This window comes from Indicator indicator, chromosome 13 (genome assembly GCF_027791375.1).
Source record: "Indicator indicator isolate 239-I01 chromosome 13, UM_Iind_1.1, whole genome shotgun sequence".
Lineage (NCBI taxonomy): Eukaryota > Metazoa > Chordata > Aves > Piciformes > Indicatoridae > Indicator > Indicator indicator.
This window is the reverse complement of record NC_072022.1, coordinates 27,890,168-27,912,577: the sequence shown is the minus strand read 5'-3', so window position 1 is coordinate 27,912,577 and position 22,410 is coordinate 27,890,168. Positions and strand designations below refer to the sequence as shown.

The 22,410-nt window shown below is 47.5% G+C and overlaps 1 protein-coding gene across 1 annotated transcript in view; it reads left to right on the top strand.

Moving 5' to 3' along the window:
• Nucleotides 1-22,410, top strand: part of PLCH1 (phospholipase C eta 1) — a 68,107-nt gene that overhangs the window by 21,053 nt on the left and 24,644 nt on the right. The window contains exons 2-8 of the mRNA XM_054385770.1: nt 4,591-4,737; nt 5,658-5,901; nt 9,406-9,535; nt 12,879-13,049; nt 19,979-20,072; nt 20,935-21,138; nt 21,961-22,081. Of these exons, the coding sequence (XP_054241745.1) occupies nt 4,591-4,737; nt 5,658-5,901; nt 9,406-9,535; nt 12,879-13,049; nt 19,979-20,072; nt 20,935-21,138; nt 21,961-22,081 (1,111 nt within the window). The remainder of the gene's footprint in view (nt 1-4,590; nt 4,738-5,657; nt 5,902-9,405; nt 9,536-12,878; nt 13,050-19,978; nt 20,073-20,934; nt 21,139-21,960; nt 22,082-22,410) is intronic.

Below are 22,410 nucleotides of genomic sequence, written 5' to 3'. Positions count from 1 at the left end.
TATTCTTAACCCCCACGAAAGGGCAGGGTGTCTGTCAGGGGGAGGTTAGGCTGGCAGCAAGAAGTTTGCCCACCTCTGGAAAGAGAAGTGGCTGCAGCTTTCAGATTTGGTGAAAGAGAATCTTGAAATATACATTGCAGTAACAGAGTATTTTATTTGCATTTCCAGGGTAATTTTAGTCTTGTAACAAACTCCATTGAATTTCCAGGTTAACTTTAGTCTTGAAACACAAACTCCATTGCATTTCCAGGATAATTTCTGTCTTGTAACACAAACTCCATTGCATTTCAAGGTTAATTTCTGTCTTGTAACACAAACTCCATTGCGTTTCCAGGATAATTTCTGTCTTGTAACACAAACTCCATTGCGTTTCCAGGATAATTTCTGTCTTGTAACACAAACTCCATTGCGTTTCCGGGTTAATTTCTGTCTTGTAACACAAACTCCATTGCGTTTCCAGGATAATTTCTGTCTTGTAACACAAACTCCATTGCGTTTCCAGGATAATTTCTGTCTTGTAACACAAACTCCATTGCGTTTCCAGGATAATTTCTGTCTTGTAACACAAACTCCATTGCATCTCCAGGATAATTTCTGTCTTGTAACACAAACTCCATTACATTTCCAGGTTAACTTTAGTCCAGTAACACTAACTACATTGAATTTCCAGGTTAACTTTAGTCTTGTAACACAAACTGCATTGAATTTCCAGGTTAACTTTAGTCTTGTAACACAAACTACACTGAACTTCCAGGTTAACTTCAGTCTTATAACACAAACTGCATTGTATTTTACTTTAACTCTATTAATTGACAGGCTCAGAGCAAGTAACTGCACAGTCAGTCCTTGTGTTAGCAAACTACCATAGAATGGAAGCCATGTCTTGCTTCCTCAGATTTGAGTATCCATCTGCATCAAGGAGCTGCTTCATTTACTTGGGATTCATGATCTATCTAGAGGATTAAATGTTTTCTGGAGCCCGTTTTGCTGTCCCTTGGTGAAAGCATTTAGAATTGTTCTGGAGCTTTATTCTGAACTGCCTGTGTTCCATAACCTCACCTTATTCAGATGCTAATGTGCAGTGTCTGTCCCTGCTGAACTTCTGGCTAGAGACTGAAATTAGCGTACTAGGAATAGATTTGGAAAAGACTTTTGTTTTTCCTTTGTGTGCTTGTATTTGATAACTAGCTGAAGGGGAGGGTGGTGGGCAGGCGAGTGGTGTGGCATTACTGTCACCTTAAAGTGCATTGGTTCTGTGATTAGTACCTACACAGCAGGGAGGAAGCAATGAGCTCTCCCACACATTGAGAGACCCAGAGAATCTCTTTGGTTGGAAAAGACTTTTTAAGATCATCACATCCAACCACATCCCTCAACCAATGGCTGAGGGATTGTTCAGCCTGGAGGAGAGGATGATGAGGGGAGATCTCATTGCTCTCTACAACTCCCTGAAAGGAGGTTGGAGTGAGGTGGGGGATGGTCTCTTCTCCCTCTCAGGTGATAGAAGGAGAGGAAATGGACTGAAATTGTGCCAGGGGAGGCTTAGGTTGGAGATGAGGAAAAATTTCTTTGCTGCCAGAGTGGTCAGGGATTGGCACAGGCTGCCCAGGAAGGTGATGGAGTCACCATCCCTGGAGGTGGTGAAGAAACATGTGGCCATGGCACTTTGGGACATTGTTTAATGGTCATGGTGGTCTCAGGTTGAAGGCTGGACTTGATGGATCTTAGAGGGCTTTTCCAGCCCCCCAAAATTCTCTTATTCATTGATTATCTACTTCTAATTTACTCTTCTTTAAATGTTTGTGTTCTGTTGGTGTTTTCCTGCAACTGAAAAAGAGCAAGCAGAAAAGACGGTGCTTACCTGGGTACCAGACTTCTTGCAGGTAGCATTTGAGAAGTGGAGAATGTTGAGATACTTGGCAGGGACTGGACTGCTTCCAGTTTTCTCTGCTTGTGAAAAAAAAGTGATTGAAAATCTATTCAATATCACTTTGATTCTGAAGTCTGTCTGAGAAATGTGTAGGTGAAAGGTATCTCTAACACTTCCAGATGTGATGTGGAAGTGCTCAGGCAATTGAAACAGTGAAGATGACACTGCAATGCCTTTTGTGCTTTTTTCTTTTGTTCCTCATGGTTTTGTTGGCTGTAATTATCTGAGCCTGGCCCATTTTCTGCTTTTGTTACATTAAAGCAGTGTCATCCTCTTTCTTCTGCCTTTTGCTGCCTTCCACAACATGTTAGTGAAACCATTTTTTTTCTAGTGATAATAGAAAGACTTGTGTGAGAATTGCTATTTTGTAAGGCTTTTATTAATAACTGATAGCCTTAGGTGCAAAGAAGCAATGGTTTGTGATGAGTAGCTTGTTGCTAAACCTCTTCCTGAGCTAAAACCTTCTTGCAATCCATCACTCTAACAGTGCAGTCAAAGTGTGCCTGCAGTTTGCATGCCAGCCTAATGTGACAGCTCAGCTTTGCATAGCCACACACAACCAGAACAGCCTTTTCTTCTGGAGAGCCTGACTTCTGCCTGGAGGAAAATTCTTGTTTGTTGGGTGTGAATCCAAGCAAACTTCATCTCAACTCTCTGGACATAAACTTGAACATAGGAAGCTCCTTCTAAACAGGAGAAGGAACTCCCTTACTCTGAGGGTGGCAGAGCTCTGCAGCAGGCTGCCCAGAGAGCTGGTGGAGTCTCCATCTCTGAAGACTTTCAAGGCCCACCTGGACATGTTCTTCTGTGACCTGCCCTAGGTGAACTTGCCTTGGCAGTGGGGTTGGACTGGATGATCTTCAGAGGTCCTTTCTGACCCCCATCATTGTGTGATGCTGTGAAGCTGTGTGGTTCTCTGCTGGAAGTCATGTTCTGGCCACCCTTGTGCTGTGCAGGGCCACCACGCTGTGCTTTGGCATAGGGCAGCACTTTGGGGTTTCACCTGGTGAGAAGTCCACTGCTGCTTGGGCCACTTGCTGTGGAGCTAAGGAGGTATCAGGAACTGGGAAAATAAATCCTGGCTCTGGCAGAGAGGAGTGGGAGGGTGTGTTAGCCTTGGTTGTGGTAGCAAGAGGAGTGCTGAGGAGAGAGGTGGTGAAGAGAAGGGTGATAAGTAGACACAAAGACAGACCCAGATCGCATTTGGGAGCCTGCCAGAGTGCAAACAAATCGTGTGGGAGGTGAATTTGGATTGATATCAAGTGAGGAGAGGCTGTGAGTGGATAAAAACAGGAGAAGGTAATTTGAGAGCATGGATGTGTACTGAGATCAAGAGGAAAAGTTATCTTGATCCTAGTGTTTGGAAAACTGTAGGAGGGAAGATGTGAGGTGAAATGGAAGAGCTGGGTCTGTTTTAGTCCAAACACAGAGAAGCAAAAACATTATCATCATCCTGGAGGATGGAGGAAAGGAAGTCACCACAGCATGTTCTTGAAATGTGGTAGCAGGATGGAGAGGGTGTTAGTGGCAGTGAGGAGGGGCTGTGTGCCTGTTGTCCTGGGGACAGTTGTCACAGTGTCAGAAGCAGGAGAGAAAAAGTCCAGGATTGCTGAGCCCAGAGGGGTGTGGAGCTTGAATGAAAAGCTCACCAGGCAAAGCTGGTGGAGTGCTGGGCTTTCAGGTGCCAGCACTGTGTGTGATCATGTGAAAATACTTGAATGAGACAAGCGTGGTGTTCCACAGAAATATCCTCCTTCAACATACGGGTACGTGGGGAGGTGTTCTGAGAGATGGCAGCTCTATGCAGAAACACCTTGCAGACCTAGCGGACAGTAAGTTCTCCATGGGAACCTTGTGGCCAGGAGGGTCAATGGTATCCTGTGGTGCATCAAGGTATGGCCAGCAGGTCTAGGGGAGGTTCTTCTCTCCCTCTACTCTGCCCAGGTGAGACCACACCTGGAAAACCGTGTCCGGTTTTGGGCTCCCCAGTTCAAGAGGTACAGGAATCTGCTTGAGAGAGTCCAATAGAGAGCTATGAGAATGATGAAGGGACCTGAACATCGCTCTTTTGAAGAGAGACTGACTGCCCTGGGGCTGTTTAGTCTGGAGAGGAGAAGGCTCAGAGGACTTCTGATTAGTATCTATTGATATCAGAGGGGTGGGCTTCAAGAAAAAGGGGCCAGGCTCTTTTCAGTGGTTCCCAGTGTCAGACAAGGGGCAATGGGTATAAGCTGGAACCCAGGGAGGTCCACCTCAACATCTGAAAAAAAAAAAAAATCATTGGTGTGAGGCTGCTGGAGCCCTGGAGCAGGCTGCCCAGAGGGGTTGTGGAGACTCTTTCTCTGGACACCTTCAAAACCCACTTGGATGCGTTCCTGTGTGACCTGCTCTAGGTGACTCTGCTTTGGCAGGGACCTTGGACATGATGATTTCCAGAGGTCCCTTCCAACCCCTAACATTCTGTGATTCTATGATTTTTTTTTTTATTTTCCTATGTGGAGAAGCTAGTAGTGAGGAGAAGAAAGAATGTGGGTCCCAGAGCAAGGACCAGTCTTTGTCATTAAGGTCAACAATCTGAGATGCTCTGCAGATGTTGGAGAGCATTTGATTAATGGCATCAGGTGGTCATGTCACTGAATTTGTTCTCTTCTGCTTGACAGTTGAAAGATGCATGGGTGTTATGCAGTCTGGGACCCAGATGGTTAAGCTGAAGAGTGGTACCAAAGGGCTCGTCCGACTCTTCTACCTGGATGAGCACAGGACCTGCATCCGATGGAGGCCCTCCAGAAAGAGTGAAAAGGCCAAAAGTAAACCTGGAACATTTCTTTTGATTCCCTGGGGGCAGGGAGGGGGTGTTCAGTGGTGGCATGGGGGTTACAGAAGGATTAAACACACAGGGTTTGATACTTGGGGTCAATGTGATGTGGTTGCACAAAGGGTTTCAAGAGGGTGGGAAGGGTTTAACCACCTCCTACAAGTTCAGGATTCTGACAGGGAGGGGAGTGTGAGGTCAGTCAGAGGTCAGCCTTTTCCATAGCTTTGTATGAACTCTGAGCAAACTGAAGAGGGTCTTGGTAACAAACCACACTGAGCTCTTCAATGGAGACATCATAAACTTGGACACAGAACCTACAAGGGCTTAGACTCAAGGTTTCTTCATCTTTACTGTGATCATTTTCTTTAGGCATTGTGGCATCTTGAGGTTATTGCCTAGCATAATTTCTCATGGGAATTGCTCCTGCTGCACTGGTTGGAACTGGAAATTCAGATTAGTGGGGCTTTGGATAAGATAAGGGCTGGAAATTCACAGAACTGTCGTTGTGATGAAAACTAAGGAGCTGGGAAGGCTACAGACAATGACAGTTGACGGTTTGGGGCCAGTTTGTGGTGCCTCAGGGCTGCTGTATGAAACAGCATTGGGTGCCACAGCACTACCCTAGCACAACCATGTAGAAAGCATAGCTGTGGTGGGAGCAGTTCTTCTGGAGCTACACAGTGCTTCACAAGTTAGCTTGACCAGGTTGTTGGTGGAGTCCCCATCCCTGGAGGTATTCAAGAAACCTGTGGCCATGGCACTTGGGGACATGGTTTAAGGCCCATGGTGGTGTTGGGTTGATGGTTGGACTGGATGAGCTTTAGAGGTCCTTTCCAAGCACAAGGATTCTGTGGTTCTCTGTTGGGTGGATGTCCAAGCATGTCCATCCCTGGTTTCCCTTTTTGCCCCCAGTTATCATCGATTCCATTTACAAAGTCACAGAAGGTCGGCAGTCTGAAATCTTCCACCGCCATGCCGAGGGCAACTTTGAGCCCAGCTGCTGCTTTACTATTTACCATGGCAACCACATGGAATCCCTGGATCTGATCACATCCAACCCAGAGGAGGCTCGCACCTGGATCACGGGGCTGAAGTACCTGATGGCTGGAATCAGCGATGAGGACTCCCTCGCCAAGCGACAGAGAACACACGACCAGTATCCTCTGGGGAGCTGAGCTCCAGGCTCTGCCTCAGGATTTCAGGCTTGGTTTTGAGGGACTTCAGCACGGGGAGTTGCCCTTTCACCTCCTGTGGAGTGACCACAAACTTTGCTGTGGATAGCAGTGGAAACTTGAGCAATGGGTTTGACATGGCCACTTACCAATGCAGTGAAACACCAGCTGTGCCTCAGAGACTGGAGGAAACTGCAGTGGAGTCAGGTTGGATGGGGCCTTGAGCATCCTGGTCTAGTGGAAGGTGACTTTTTACAAGGAGTTGTAGTGATAGGACAAGGGACAATGGCTTTGAGCTGGAAGACGGGAGATTTAGACTGGAGATTAGAAAGAAATTCTTTTCAGTGAGGTTGGGGAGACATTGGAACAGGCTGCCCAGGGAGGCTGTGGCTGCCTCCTCCCTGGAGGTGTTCAAGGCCAGGTTGGATGAGGCCTTGAGCAACCTGGGCTGGTGGGAGGTGTCCCTGCCCATGGCAGGGCACTTGGAACTAGATGATCTTTAAGGTCCCTTTCCACCCAAATCATTCTATGAATCTATGAATGAATCTATGATAATCTTGCATTAAAAGATGATTCCTGTCATCTGTTGGCCCTACTGAGCTTTTATTCTTCTGCTGAAAGTTGCAAGGTCCATTAGAAGACACTTATTTCAAGGTGCTACTTGAATACTTTGGGGGACCTTAGAGCTGCCTTAAAACACCTGAAGGAAACCTTAAGGAAGGCTGCAGAGGGAATTTTCATGAGGGTGTCTAGCAACAGGACAAGGGGGAATGGTTTGAAACCAAGGGAGAGCAGGGTTGGACTGGGGCTGAGGAAGAAATTCTTTGGTAGGAGAGTGGTGAGACTCTGGAATAGGCTGCCCAGAGAGGCTGTGGATGCCTCCTCCATGGGGGTGTTGGATGAGGCCTTGAGCAGCTGAGTCTAGTTGAGAGGTGTCCCTGGCCATGGAGTGGAGCTTGGAGTAGATGAGCTCTGAGGTCCCTTCCAACCTAAGCCATTCTATGATTCTGTAATTTGTTAGCCTCTGCACAGGTGAAACCCTAACATTTTGGGAGGGTCCTTCATTAACCTGACTAGCAGCTCCTGGCCATCTTCATGTGTCTTGCTTGGTGTCTGTCAGGTGTCTGTGTGTCAGCCTCCATTGATGGTGAGGAGCACACATATATAAAACTCATTAAAAGTTTGTTGTAGCCTAATAACCACAATGAACTCCTTGTAAAGATTCATGCCCATTGAGTATTTTCTTGAGGTGCTTGCTGTCCCAGCAGGGATGACTGATATGTAAAACATACACAACAATCTTCCTCCTAGGCTGAACCACCCAGACCAAGCTCATCTCAATTAAGGTTGAGACCTGTTTCTTCTGTCAGACAGAAATCTGCAGTGAGCACATGAAAATACTCTTGTTGGAGTACTTCAGGTAGTTTGAATGGATGCTTGGAGACTTTAATTCTGCTGCAAGACAGGCACAGATTTGGGGGACATACTGCATGCTCTGGTGCACACATACTCTGCTTGCTATATTTATCCCCAGCTTTTCTGAGCTGAACCTATCTGCTCTATGTTCTCTGCTGATGAAACATCACTTTGAGTCTTGTTTGTGTTATCAAATGTGGCAGCTGGGAGGCTGCAGACAAAATGAGCCTGTTCCAATTTCAGCTAGTGGGAGGACTTAGAAAAAGCTGCAAAGGGATCTGTGTGCAAAGAGGGGCTGCAAGGTACTGGTTTGGAAGTGGAGGCATTCAGGAAGAATGAAGGGGGGAGTGGAAGAAGATTCATAGAATGGTTTGATTTGGAAGGGCTTTCAAGATCATCCAGTTCCAATCTCCTGCCATGGGCAGGGACACCTCCCACCAGCCCAGGTTGCTCAAGACCTCATCCAACCTGGCCTTGAACACTTCCAGGGAGGGGACATCCACAACCTCCCTGGGCAACCTGTTCCAAGATCCTGAAGAAGTGGAAGAAGATATTGGATCAAGCCCAGCAATATTTGAAGACTTAGAGTATGTTTTGAGAGGAGAAGCTGGTAGCAGAAAGGAGACTGCAGAGGAGCTGGGATTGTGAGCCTAGCTGTAAATAAACCAGCGTGAAGCATTTAAATGAAACTGCAGCAAGGGTGAAAGGGAAAAAAATCTGGTTCAGTGTGAATTCTGCAGAACATCCCAGAAAAAGGTGAGGTTGGATGGGGCCTTGAGCATCCTGGGCTAGTGCAAGGTGTCCCTGCCCATGGCAGGTGGGTTGAAACTGGATGATATTTAAGGGTTCTTCCAACCCAAACCGTTCTCTGAATCTATGTTAGAGACAAGCTATAAGCTATGTGAAGAGCCACCTCTTCAAGTGTCTCAAGTTTGACAGCTTCTAGCTTTCTTTGGTACCATTTTGTCCCTGTGAAGGGAGAAACAACAAATGTCTGAGCTCTATCCGTTGTTTTTCCTGTGCAATTATGATTCTGTGGGGTTGTTGCTGCCTTGCAGAAGGTGTAGCACAAGGTGAGGGCAGAGATATTGGACAGCAAGAAGTTGTCCAGAGATGGAAGAGTTAACAAGCGCATGGACAGTGTGGCAGTCTTGGAGGAGAGAGCATAGAAACCCCAGAGTGGTTAATTTTTTATGAGGTTCTTATGGAAACTGAAGGTGATTGATAACAATGTGCTTGGGCTGGTTCCACAGGAGTCTTCCCTATTTCATCTTCATGCACTGGATTGCTGTTGTCCCTGCTAGAGCTGGCTGTTGAGCTTGGCTCCTTGAGTCGAGCCACAAAACCAGCAGCCCTCAGATAGAACAGTCTTGGTTACACCAGGTAGCAGCAATTGGTACAATAGCAGAAGGTGCAGAGTAGTAAAAATGCTTTGCTATGCCATCAGCCTGGAGACAGCCATGTAGATAGCACCAGATCTTTGCCAGCAAGGACTCCCCACTGTATCCCAGGAACTCTAATGCAGGCTGTGGTAAGCCTTGCCCAGAGGTTTTGGCTTGAAAATGACGTCTTTGTGAAGGTTGGTTTGAGTAATGCTCAATTCTTGACCTCATTCATGTTGATCAAGATGTGCAGGGTGAGTGCCAGGAGGGAGCACAAGGGCCAATGGTGGGAGTTGAGGCATAGGAAATTCCATGGAAACAGGAGGAAAACTTTCTTCCCTGTGAGGGTGACAGAAGACTGGAACAAGCTGCCCAGGGGGTTGTGGAGTCTCCCTCTCTGGAGATATTCAAGACCCCCTGGGTACATTCCTGTGTGATCTGCTCTAGGTGATCCTGCTTTGGCAGGGGGGTTGGACTGGATGATCTCTCGAGGTCCCTTCCAGCCCCTAACATTCTGTGATTCTCCCTGGAAGTTAAAGCCCTGCTAAGGAGGCTTTCACCCACACCCAGAAGAGCCAGGGCAAGGCCTTGTTCCCTTGCGTTCACATCTTGCCACTTGTGTGCCAAACTGCTGTGCTCTACCTTCTCCACGAGGAAATCCTCTTGTACCTTTCCTTGACACACCTGTAGCTGGGTCAAGCAGACCTTTGAGGAGGCTGACAAGAATGGAGATGGGCTGCTGAACATCGAGGAGATCCACCAGCTGATGCACAAACTCAACGTCAACCTGCCCCGCAGGAAGGTCCGACAGATGTTTCAGGTTGGTGGCTCCTAGCACAGTCCCAATTATTGTCTGTTTCTGAGCAGATCCACAGCAGGACCTGCACGTTGAGACTTAAAACTTTTTCCTCTCCAGCATTGTTTTTGGTAAAGAACAACCCCATGGATTAGGATAGGTTGGAGAGCAGTGAAGGGGAAAAAGGATGGAAGGTTGACCATGAGCCAGCAATGTGCTCTTGTGGCCAAGAAGACCAATGCCATTCTGGGGTGGATTAGAAGGGCTGTGGTTGGTAGGTCCAGAGACGTTCTCTTTCCCCTCTACTCTGCCCTGGTGAGGCTACATCTGGAATATTGTGTCCAGTTCTGGGCCCCTCAGTTCAAGAATGACCTCAGGGAACTACTTGAAATCGAGTCCAGTGCAGAGCCACAAAGTGCTGAAGGCAGTGGAACATCTCCCTGTGAGGCCAGGCTGAGGGAGCTGGGGCTTGGAGCAGAGGAGTCTGAGAGGTGCCCTCATTCATGTTGATAAAGATGTGCAGGGTGAGTGCCCAGAGGCTGGAGCCAGACCCTGCAGGGTGATGCCCAATGCCAGCACAAGGGGCAGTGATGGAAGTAGAGGTGTAGGAAGTTCCATGGAAACAGGAGGAACAAACTTTTTCACTGTGAGGGTGACAGAACACTGGAGCAGGCTGCCTAGGGAGGTTGTGGAGTCTCCCTCTCTGGAGATATTCAAAACCTCCCTGGATGTGTTCCTGTGTGACCTGCTCTAGATGCTCCTGCTCTGGCACGGGGGTTGACTGGATGAGGTCTTGAGGTCCCTTCCAGCCCCTAATGTTCTGTGATTCTGTTAGCTTGGGTTGGACAAGAAGACCTTTGAGGGTCCCTTCCAACCCAATGCAATCCATGAATCTCACAGAGTTTTTCCAGGTGTTCTTTTTTTTGTAGAGGAAGCTTCAGGAGAACATTATTTTTCTGAGATAAACCTCAGAGAAGAGAATTTATTAATGTGACTTTTTTTTTTTTTCAGATGCATTGTTGGTTTAATCTCTGAACTGAATTGTTCTCTGCTGGCATTGATGGACAGTGAAGTTACTCTCTTTCTATTGAAACGTTTTTTCATTTCCTTTAGGGAAAATGATTTAGTAGAATCCAGATTTATGAAAGTAATTAGTTCTTTTTAACAATCTCTTCTCACTAAGTCAGAAACCCTTTTGGTTTGTTTTTGCTTCTGTTGTCTGAAAACAGTCACCATTTCCCCCCAGCTCTACTTCTGCTGCAGGAAAGAAAAGATAAAGCCAAGGACAATACTGGGGAGCAAGAGAAAGTTATCCTGACTTCAAAACCAGCAGCAGCCAGAAGCTGGTTTGCTGTGAAACAGGAGAAAGTTGAAGTGTCTTCTATGGTCAAAGGTGCTTTGTTTGGCATAAAATCCACATTGGAGATATCCCTATGGAGTGTTTACTCCCCAAAGACTACAGAAGACTGGAAACTGGTGGGGTTGTGATGCAGAGATGGATTTGAGTTGTACCCACAAATTAGAAACATTATTTAAGGTACATAGTAGAAATAAAATGGTTCAAAGTCCCATTTGGCAGCAGATAGCTGGGCAGTATTTTCTGCTCTGCTTACTTGGCTGTGCTCAGATGACAGTTGCAGTGACACGCAGCTCCCTGAGATCCTGGGGCTGAGGAGAAGCAGGAGAAAAAATTCTGTCTGCAAGTAGGGCACTTTTGTGTAATCAGAGGCCACTTTGGGTTAAAAATAAGCTGGTTTGCTACTTTGTGCTGCAGTTGCTGATGGCCTGTACCTGAGTTAAGATCCTTCCCCAGATTTTAGAGGAATGGTGAAGGTTCAATATAAAAAGGAAAAGGAAATTAAGGTCCAGAATAAAAGGTGTGAGCTGTTCCTGCCCATGGCAGGCGGGTTGGAATCTTTGAGGTCCCTTCCAACCCTCACAATTCTGTGATTCAGTTTGTTTGCTGTTAGTCCTTCAGAGCTCAGTCCTGAAGGGCTGGGAATAGAGTATGGGGCTTGAGGGTCACTGGTGTAAAGGTGAGTTCCTGTTCTAAGACATGCTTCAAAGCTGGGTGTGTTATGTGAAGGGAAAACAAAACTGGGGCCCTGGGAAGCAAAAGCTTTCTTGCATCTGCTGCTAGACTGGCTCCTCTTCTAGAGAAGAAGTGAGCTTGGACACCAACTGGAAGAGCTGTCTTGAGAAGGAAGCAGCAGGATGAGGATGCCCTCCATCTGGAGAAGAACTTGCAAGCCAACAGGTTCAAAGCCAAGAGGTTCAACATTGAAGATCTCTGCACAGGAGGTGTTCTGACCTGAAGAGAAGGAAGCAGCACTTTTAGCAGAACATAGCTTGGAAACAGCAAGGGGGGGTTAAAAGTACAGGGAAACCCCACTGCATGCAGCTGTGAGTGAAGGACAGAGCCCATGGCAGCAACAGCACATTTCTAAGCATTCCTTTCACCTTGTCTCCGTTCTCTGCTCACAGCCTCTAGCTCAGCCAGAGTTGTAGCTTCCCTGAAGTTCATTTTTCGTGGAGACCTAGATAACGTTTGACAGCAGTTCTCCAGAAGAGATTCTTTGTTGGAAAATCCACAGCAATCCTCTTAGGCAGATGTTCACAGGAAAAAGCTTGTAGTGCTGTGCCTTAAATACTCTTTTCTTCTCTTCCTGCCTCTGAGGACAAACAAAGGCTGGGCATCTCTTTTGGTGCAGAGCCTCAGTGCTGTTGCAGACTTGTCCCCTCTGCAGGTGCTGACAGGGGGCTGGGAGGGTTGCAGTTTGCATTAACACACATTTAAGACTGTGATATTGTCCTGAATGCTTTCAAACATCAGCCCCTGTTGATAGGGAAAGCCACAGGGTGAAATGATGATGTTCCTTGCTAGCTTTTAATCCAGGATAACTGCAGGGCATACAGGAGGGTAACGGAGATCAAAATAAAGCCCAAGCTGAGTGTGGTACTCACCCACCACACTGAGCCTCTTTACACAGGGAGGTTGTGGATGCCCCCTCCCTGAAGGTATTCAAGGCCAGGCTGGATGAAGCCTTGAGCAACTTGGTCTAGTGGGAGGTGTCCCTGGGGGTTTGCAATTAGATGATCTTCAAGGTCCCTTCCAACCCAAATGGTTCTATGAGTCTATGAATTCAGAAGTAAAGATGGAACGGCGACTTTCACAGGCAAGCTGTGGCTTTAGTCTGGTAACTGCACCAACAAATCCAACCTCACAGTAGAAGTTTGCAGTTATTTTTGCCTACTAGGATTTGAATCTGAACAGAATCTTGCAGACTAGAGTTTATTAGATTTTGGTGATGTACCTAAATGCTCTTCTGCTTTGTTCCCTGCTTACCTGAGTATCTTTGCCTCTTAGGAAGCAGACACAGATGAGAACCAAGGCACCCTGAATTTTGAAGAATTTTCAGTGTTTTACAAGATGATGTCCCTCCGGCGAGACCTCTACCTGCTGCTCCTAAGCTACAGTGACAAGAAGGATCACCTCACTGTTGAAGAACTTGCTCAGTTTCTAAGGGTGGAACAAAAGGTATGGGATCCTCGTCTGCATCTGAATCCAAACAAGTGGAGGGGGAAGAATTGGATGGCAAAGTTTAGCTTGGGGCAGGGGGTAAAGCACAGAAGTTGTTTCTAGGTCCCCTGAAGCTCTTTTGGACAGAAGGATGCCCAGGTGCCAGCAATGTGACCTTGTGGCCAAGAAGGCCAAAGGCATCCTGGGGTGGATTAGAAGGGCTGTGGTTAGCTCGTCGAGAGAAGTTCTCCTGCCCCTCTGCTCTGCCCTGGAATATAGCATCCAGTTCTGGGCCCCTCAGTTCAAGACGGACCTCAGGCAACTGCTGGAGAGTGTTCACCTCAGAGCCATAAATCTGCTGAAGGCAGTGGAACATCTCCCTGTGAGGCCAGGCTGAGGGAGCTGGCACTTGGAGCTTGGAGTAGAGGAGCCTGAGGGCTGCCCTCATGGCTGGGGATAAAGATGTGCAGGGCTGGAGCCAGGCTCTGCTCAGGGATGGCCAGGGACAGCACAAGGGGCACTGGGGGCAAGTTGGAGCAGAAGAGGTGCCAGGGGAACAGAAGGGAGAACTTTGTCACTGTGAGGGTACTGGAGGCCAGGAGCAGGCTGCCCAGAGAGGTTGTGGAGTCTCCTTCTCTGGAGACATTCCAAAGCCATCTGGATGCATTCCTGTGTGACCACAGGAACAGGCAGACTGATAAGGAATTAAAACAACTGATAATGAAAGGAAGCAGAAGAAACTCAAGAAGCAAAGCTAGGTCAAGATCAGAGGTTTTCTCCCAGTGTGCTTATGAACAAACTTGCTGAACAAAAAGCTCTTTGGCCATTCCTATACTTGTTGCTCTGGTGGAGATCTTTGTGCTCATCCTTAAGGAGTCTGGATTACTACAAAAGTGGTCTGTGGAACCCATGGAGATAACTTCTACACTGGAGAGTGAGGAGCACAGAAGGAATTTTGTGATCTCTGGGACTCTTCTTCGCTTCACCTCGTGTGTCCTTGAAGAGTGTTGTTCCAGACCAACCTTACAAAAATAAACACTACCATAGAATGGGTTTGGTTGTAAAGACCTTTAAGGTCATCCAGTCCTACCATTCTCTAAATCTACCAAGGCTGGTGCTAAACCATGGCCCTCAGCACCACATCTCTGCCTCTATGAAACACCACAAGGGATGGAGATTCAACCTTCTCTCAACCTACTTCAGTGTCCTAGGCATAGATGCTGTGTTTTGCCTGCAGTTGTTGGACATCTCCTGTGCCATGCTGGGTCCTGCCTGCAATTTCTGCCTCTTCTGAGATGCCTCACATAAGACATCAACAGGCTCTGCTGGTTTGTTGCTGAATTTCCCCTTTGGCCACTGTGACAGTTCCCTGGCATGTCAGGCTCCCTGGTTCTGGGCACATGGAGCACCATCACATCACTGATCTTGCTGTGACAGCCTCAACACAGAGATTCCTGCAAGCATTCTGGTCCTGGCAGTTCTGCTAATTACAGCTTCAAAGCACAAAAGGTTTTCAGCTTTTTCTCTTTGTGCTGTTGCCCTAAGGGATTTATTATTATTATTATTATTATAATTATTATTATTATTATTATTATTATTATTATTATTATTATTATTATTATTATTATTATTATTATTATTATTATTATTATTATTATTATTATTTTGACCTCCGTGCTTTTTTGTTTGTTTCCTTTTTAACCACTGCCTTCTACTTGGGTGCCCTTCAGTGGAGCACCCTTGACAGCAGCAAGCAGCAAGGTTGACACTGATGAGAAAGTAAAGAATTGCTCCAGGGAGGACATGTTCCTGGAGATGCTGAAGTGCCCAGGAACTGCTAAAGAACAGTTGTTGTGAGAGGGCACCCAGGGACCTAGATCAAGAAGAAAAACATGTGAAAGAGGCAGAGGAGCTGTCTTTGTGGGTGCACAAGGACATGATGAAACTACTGAAAACAAGTTGAGTGTCAGGCCTGGCATCCTACATCCTTTTCCCACACATGTGGAGGGGGCTGTCCGCTGTAAATGATCTGCCCAACATTATTCCAAACCCAGACCATCACAAGAGTAAAAAGCACAATCACAGAATCACAGAATGTTAGAGGTTGGAAGGGACCTCCAGAGATCATCCAGTCCAACCCCTCTGCCAGAGCAGGATCCCCTAGGGTGGTCTGCACAGGAATGCATCCAGGTGGGTTTGGAAAGGCTCCAGAGAAGGAGACTCCACAACCTCTCTGGGCAGACTGCTCCAGGGCTCTATCACCCTCACTGGAAAGAAGTTTCTCCTCATGTTGAGGTGAAACCTTCTATGTTTAAGCTTGTACCTGTTGTTCTTATGTCTTATTACTGTGCACCACCAAAAAGAGCTTGGCCCTCTTCCCTTGATCCCCACCCCTCAGCTATTGATAGACATTGATCAGATCCCTCTCAGTCTTCTCCAGACTAAACAGCCCCAGGGCCCTCAGTCTTTCTTCACAGGGGAGATGCTCAAGTCCCCTAATGATCTTCATGGCTCTCCGTTGCACTCTCTCCAGCAGGTCTCTGTCTCTCTTGAACTGGGGAGCCCCACTCCAGGTGTGGTCTCAGCAGGACAGAGCAGAGGGGGAGCAGAACCTCCCTAGCCCTGCTGGCCACACTTTCCTTGCTGCACCCCAGGATCCCATTTGCTCTCTTGGCCACAAGGGCACATTGCTGTCCCATGCAGAACTTGCTGCCCACCAGCACTCCAAGGTCTTTCTTCATGGAGCTGCTCTCCATCAGGGCACCTATAATCTCCTGTAGATCAACCTCTTGGTAGCATGGTTTAGAAGCACCTTGCACTTTCTTTGTCTCTTCCCTCTGGTCTTCCTCCTATCCAGCACCAGCAGTGTTTGAACAGATTGACCCTTACATGTTTTCAGGACACAGACATGATCATGATGTCCTGGGGCAAGGCAACTATCTTCCAAAGCTGATAATGGCTCAGATCACCATGCAGCTCTCAAGTGCCTTCAACCAAGCAGCATTTTGGTTTTGCTGTTGTCTGGCTGCTTGGAAATCTGCAGGCAGTCTGTCCAACTCCATCTGCTGCTCTTTTGGCAAGACACTGAAATATTCTGCAACCTGAGGATAGAACAAAAGGGGTCTGGGTTTTATTGTTAACTTGCTAAACTTGCCTTTTTTTTTTTTTTTTTTTTTTTTTTTTTGAGGAGAGCTCCTTGTTGCCTTCACCCCAGAGGTTGTGATTGGATTGTCCCTACCTAGGTGTAGATAAACTCAGCTCATTGCTATTGACATTGCTGTTACCTGGCTTCCAGTGGCAGAAGAGCAGGAAGCAGGCTGGCTTCCTGGAGTCACTGCTGGTCCTGCACTTCTCTTAGCACAAGTGGCTGTGAGGGAGGAACATCCCTGGATGTCCAGTCACACTCAAGTGCTGTCCTTTTGGGAGTGTCCTTTCTTTGGTCCTCCCCAGAAACTGATCTGCTGATAGATGGCAGGTAGCTTCCAGACTCTACTGACCAATGGAGGCTGTCTCATACTTGGCTTTGAGTAGTGAGGCTCAGGTGAAAAAGGCTCTTGACCCTCATCCTCCCTTCTAAAGAGCTGCTTTGGAGTTGATGGTCATTTTGGACCTGGCCTTCCAGTACCTGAAGGGGGCTCCAAGAAAGCTGGGGAGGGACTTTTTACGAGGACTTGTAATGACTGGTTGAGAGGAAATGGTTCTGAACTGGGAGAGGGGAGATTTAGACAGAAGATTGGGAAGAAATTCTTTCCAGTGAGGGTGGGAAGACACTGGAACAGGTTGCCCAGGGAGGCTGTGGTTGCCTCCTCCCTGGAGGTGTTCAAGGCCGGGTTGGATGAGGCCCTGAGCAACATGGGCCAATGGGAGGTGCCCCTGTCCATGCCAGGAGGTTGGAACTGTATGATCTTGAAGGTCTCTTCCAACCAAAACCATTCCATGATTCTGCCCTGGTCTCGGAAGCTCCACAGTGATGCTGCCCTACGTCTGGAGGCACAGCCAGCCTGCAGCTATGGTCTGACTGCTATCTGTCCTTCCCTCCTCCTTTCTGCTCTGTCCATATCACATCAAGTACTTTCATTTCAGTCCCAGCAGACCTTCCTGACTGGTGCTGATGGTTTCATGCAGGCACAAGGCTATGATATGGAACAGCAGAAAGTGCCTTAATTTCATTCCCAGCAGAGAGCTTTATGAATCTTGTGCTGCTGGTTTCATGCAGGCACAAGGCTGCTTTGGTGTTACAGCCCCAAAATGCTTAGTTTGGGTTTTCTGAGGGTGAGGTTTCCCCTTTGCTTGTTTATCACCTGCTACCTTACCATGGATCAATTACTTTGCAGTGGAGCTTTCATCTGTCCTGAGAAAAAGGACAGCCCAGTGGTGCCTGCAGCAGCATTCTCTCTGTTTCAGGGTAGTGCTGCACATTTGATGATGTGCCCTGTGCTGCTCCCAAGTGACAAGCGGTGCTTGCAGTCAATCAGCAACACCTACTTGAGCTGAGCTAACCAATGTTTTTGTCTACTGAACTGGGCTTTTTCCTGTCATCCTGGGTAATTCCTGCAGGTGGTCCCTGCTTGTTGGCTTGGCTTGGAGGTAGAATTGACATGTTTGGAGAAGGAGAGGGGCTGAGCCAGGCTTTCCCTGTGCCAGAGGATGAGCAGAGGGAAGGGAGAAGGGGGGAGAAGCTGGCAAAGATCTCAGCTTGAGTCACCATGAGTCGAACCACTCACTTGCCTTCTGTTGCTGTACTTCTTGTGCTGTCATGTCTCATTTTTCCCCTCCTCAGGTGATTTTTCATACTTAGGCTGTAGCATTTTAGCTGTTAGGAGATATGGTCAGTCAGAGCACCCACATTTCTTAGGAGGAACTCAGCACTGGACAGGATCAGGCCCATAGAGAAGACCAGATCAAGAGAGTCAACCTACTTCTGCTGAATGCTGATGCTGGGAATAGTGAGCTACAGGAAATCATGGAAAGCAGAAATGCATCATAGCCTGCAGAGCAGAGAGAATGGAATTGCTCTTGCCATCTGAAAGAGGAGTCCATTAGCAAGAGAAGAGTTCACAGAGCCACCATTTTTGGACTGAAACAATAAATATTGTGATGAACCTCACTCCTGCCTTTGCCTGAAGCAGTCCTGATGCCAGCAGAGATGCCATGCTGGCCAAGAGAGGGGACTGCATGTTCCTTATATTCCTTTGTTTCCAGGCTGCTCCACATCAGGCCATTTGAGCTGCCTTTGGCAGAGGATGCAGAGTACAGGCAGTAAACTCAACAGTGGTACAAATGAGCTGGCAAAGGCTTTGGTGTCATTGTCACCCTGTGATATGATCAGTGTAGGAAATGAAGTACACCCAGCTGGAGATCTCACCGTGGTTTTCTATGACTTAAGGACCTGAGGGTGAGAGAAGATGAGTGACAGAAGCTACTTCTTCAGTTTTACAGGAATCACAGAATCACAGCCTGCTTTGAGTTGGAAGAGGCCTTAAAGATCATCCAGTTCCACTCCCCCTGCCATGGGCAGGGACACCTCCCTCTAGACCAGGTTGCTCAAAGCCTCATCCAACCTGGCTTTCAACACCAACAGGCTTTAAGTCTCAACATCTTCTCTGGGCAACCTGTTCCAGTGCCTCAGCACACTCATGGAGAAGAATTTCTTCCTCATGTCTAATCTAAATTCAGCTTCTTCCAGTCTGAAGCCATCACCCCCCCCATCCTATCACTCTATGCCTTGGTCAAAAGTCCCTTCTCAGCTCTCCTGGAGCCCCTTCAGGTACTGGAAGGCTGCTCTAAGGTCTCCCTGGAGCCTTCTCTTCCCCAGGCTGGACAACCCCAACTCTCAGCCTGGCCTCCCTGTCATGATGCTCTGGCCCCACTAATGAGTTAGAACTTGAGCTATGGGCTGGTTGAAGCTGATGTCAGAGCTGATATTTGTACCAGCAGCACTGCGGCTTTTCATTTCAGAATCTAATTATTTATCTCATAGCCTGTAGATTACAGCAAAGTCTCTTGGAAGTAATGAAATCACAGAAGTGGAAAATGCATGAAAATGAAATCTGGCCCTGCTGAAGCTTTTTGCACGTTTCAGTGGATTATATTAAAGAATATAACTTCAGATTCCTCCTCTCAGCAGTGGTGCCCAGCATTAAGTGTGCTTAACAGCTAATTTTCATCTCTAGACTAAAGTTACCTGGCTTTGAAGTGATCACTCCTGTTTTTCTCCTCACAGGTAAGAGCTGTGAGGCTTGTGCAGCACTGACAAAAATCAAGTCATAGAATCATAGAATGGTTTGGGTTAGAAGGGACCTTTAAAGGTCATCCAATCCAACCCCCCTGCAGTGAGCAGAGACATCTTCAACTAGATCAGGTTGCTCAGAGCCCTGTTCAACCTCACCTGGAATGTTTCCAGGGATGGGACAGTTTCTCCTCTGGGCAACCTGTGCTAGTGTCTCACCACCCCCATTGTAAAAGATTTCACAGAATGTTAGGGGCTGGAAGAGACCTGAAAAGCTCATCCAGTCCAACCCCCAGCCAGAGCAGGAGCACCTAGAGCAGGTCACACAGGAACACATCCAGCCCTGGATGCTCCCAGGAGGGATCATGCTTCCCCATGAGGGTGGTGAGACCCTGGAACAGGGAGGTGGTAGAAGCTTCATCCCTGGAGGTTTTTAAGGCCAGGCTGGATGTGACTCTGAGCAACCTGCTGTAGTGTGAGGTGTCCTGTCCATGGCAGGGGGGTTGGAACTGGATGATCTTTGAGGTGCCATCCAACCCTGACAATTCTATGATTCTGTGAACTCCATACAATCTTCAATCCTTTTTCAGTCATGTTGCTGCTGCCTGTCCTGCTGAACTCATAAGGTTCTCCAACTGGACCCGGAGGCCTAAAGAAGTTTTTCTTGTGAGCTGGTATTAAAAATAAGGGCACCAAGACTCCTTTTGTTTTCTTGCAGATGAACAACGTGACACCAGAATACTGTCTTGACATCATACAGACGTTTGAAGTATCAGAAGAAAACAAGAAGCAAAATGTTCTTGGGATTGAAGGTAAAAGTTTGGACTTCAGAATTAGGTTTGCTAATACATTCCAGTGAGATAGAGAAGGTCTGGTTTTGTGGAGCTTCTAGTGTTTAACTAAAATGGTGAGTTGCATAGAAGATCAACACCTTCTGCTTTCTAGACCAGAAGTACCTCTGATCTCTAGAGGTCCCTTCTGATCCCTAACATTCTATGATTCTATTAGTGGAGGGCTTTGGTCTGAGCTGCAGAAGGCAATCTGAGCACAACCTGTCTTGGTCTGTGCACTGGGTTTGGGGTAGAGAGGTCCTTCAGAGTTTCAGAAAACTCTTTCAGCTGTGTTTTAGGAAGAAACTCTTTCCAGTGAGGGTGGGGAGACACTGGAACAGGTTGCCCAGGGAGGCTGTGGATGCCTCCTCCCTGGAGGTGTTCAGGGCCAGGCTGGATGAGGCCAACCTGGGCTGTTGGGAGGCTGTTGATTGGGTTTGGGTTTTGATTTTCTTCAGCAGTCATAAATGTGTCTTTCTAGATGATATTTCCTTTTCTAGCTCAAAGCTGCTTGAATATTGGCTGGGGACAAGGGGTTTATCTTGGGGATGGATTCTCAAAGGTGTTATAACTTCAACAGGCTTCAAAAAGCAAAGGCTGTGGGTGTGTGCCAGCAGTGGGCTGAGTGTGGGCAGCCTCCTTGGCACACAGAGAGCCAGGCAAGCCACAGACAGCAGTTTAATAGGATGAAAACGTGGGACACAGGGAAATTGATCCCTGCTGGGTGACTCAGTGGGTTTTGGAGACATGAGTTAGCACTGCCAAGCACAAAGAGAAGAACCCAAACGTTAGAGCTGGAGTCATTTGCTGTACCCTTGGCAAAACTGCTTCTCTCCCTCCAAAGGGTTCACCAACTTCATGCGCAGCCCTGCTTGCGACGTCTTTAACCCCCTGCACTGTGAGGTGCACCAGGATATGGACCAGCCCCTCTGTAACTACTTCATTGCTTCATCTCACAACACCTACCTGACAGGAGACCAGCTGCTGTCCCAGTCCAGAGTGGAGATGTACGCCCGGGTGCTGCAGGACGGCTGCCGATGCATCGAAGGTACAGCCCCAGTGTGACTTGCAGCTTGCCAGAGCTATCTCTGACCTGCTACACCTTGGGGATTTTATACAGGAGGAAAAAATACCTCAGTTTAATATAAGGGGAAAAAAACCTTTTTAGATTGCAGATTTTTCATTTGATACAAGACTGTCTGACCTTACCTGGTAGGTCATAACAGATTCAGAGAATGGTTTGGGTTGGAAGGGACCTTAGAGATCATCCAGTTCCAACCCTCCTGCCGTGGGCAGGGACACTTCCCACCAGCCCAGGTTGCTCAAGGCCTCATCCCACCTGGCCTTGAACACTCCAGGGAGAGGGCATCCATAGCCTCCCTGGGCAACCTGTTCCAGTGTCTCCCCACCCTCACTAAAAAGAATTTCTTCCTAATCTCCAGTCTGAATCTACTAATAGCTTGAATGACACTTGTGGACAAAGAGGAAGTGGCCTTCAGTTGTGCCAGGGGAGGTTCAGATTGGATATTAGGCAAAATCTCTTCCCAGAAAGATTTGTCAGGCACTGGAACAGGCTGCCCAGGGAGGTGGTGGAGGGATTTAAAAGACCTGTGGTTGTGATGCTGAGGGACACAGGATAGTTGCAGTGGCTTAGCAGTAGTGGTGGGGTTGTGAACTCTAGGTGAGTGGTTGGGCTGCTCCCAAGGGCTGAGCTGCTCCCAAGGGTCTCTTCCAACCTCGAAAGCTCTCTGGTTCTGTGACATGGTTGAGTAGAGCACACGAGGTCTGCCCACAATCAAGATCAGTAGAAATGTACAAGTCCTTGGGCATCTCTTAATGTAGAGCTTTTTTTTTTTTTTTGTCTCCATAGTGGATTGCTGGGATGGTCCAGATGGAGAGCCAGTGGTGCACCATGGCTACACTCTTACTTCTAAGATACTCTTCCGTGACGTGGCAGAGACCATCAACAAATATGCCTTCATCAAAAATGAGTGAGTGGAGAGTCACTTTTGAAGCTCCAGCTGTCTGGTTTGGACAGTTAACCCTGTGTCAAAATCACCAGTCAGCACCAGCTGATTCTCTTAAACACTGAGAAATTACAGAGGTGCTTTTGTTCCCCTGTTTATTGCCTGTGTCATGTTTGTTGTTCAGCTGCAAGAGCTCTTCCCATCAATCAAGTTAGAAAGGTCAAGCTAAGTTAGGAAGACCTTTTGTGCTTTGTGAACTCAGTAATACTTTGAGCAGACTGAGACTGTTGAATATCTACAGTTTATTTTGTTGGGTTTTGGTGTTATTTTTTTGTTTCCCCCACTCACATCCA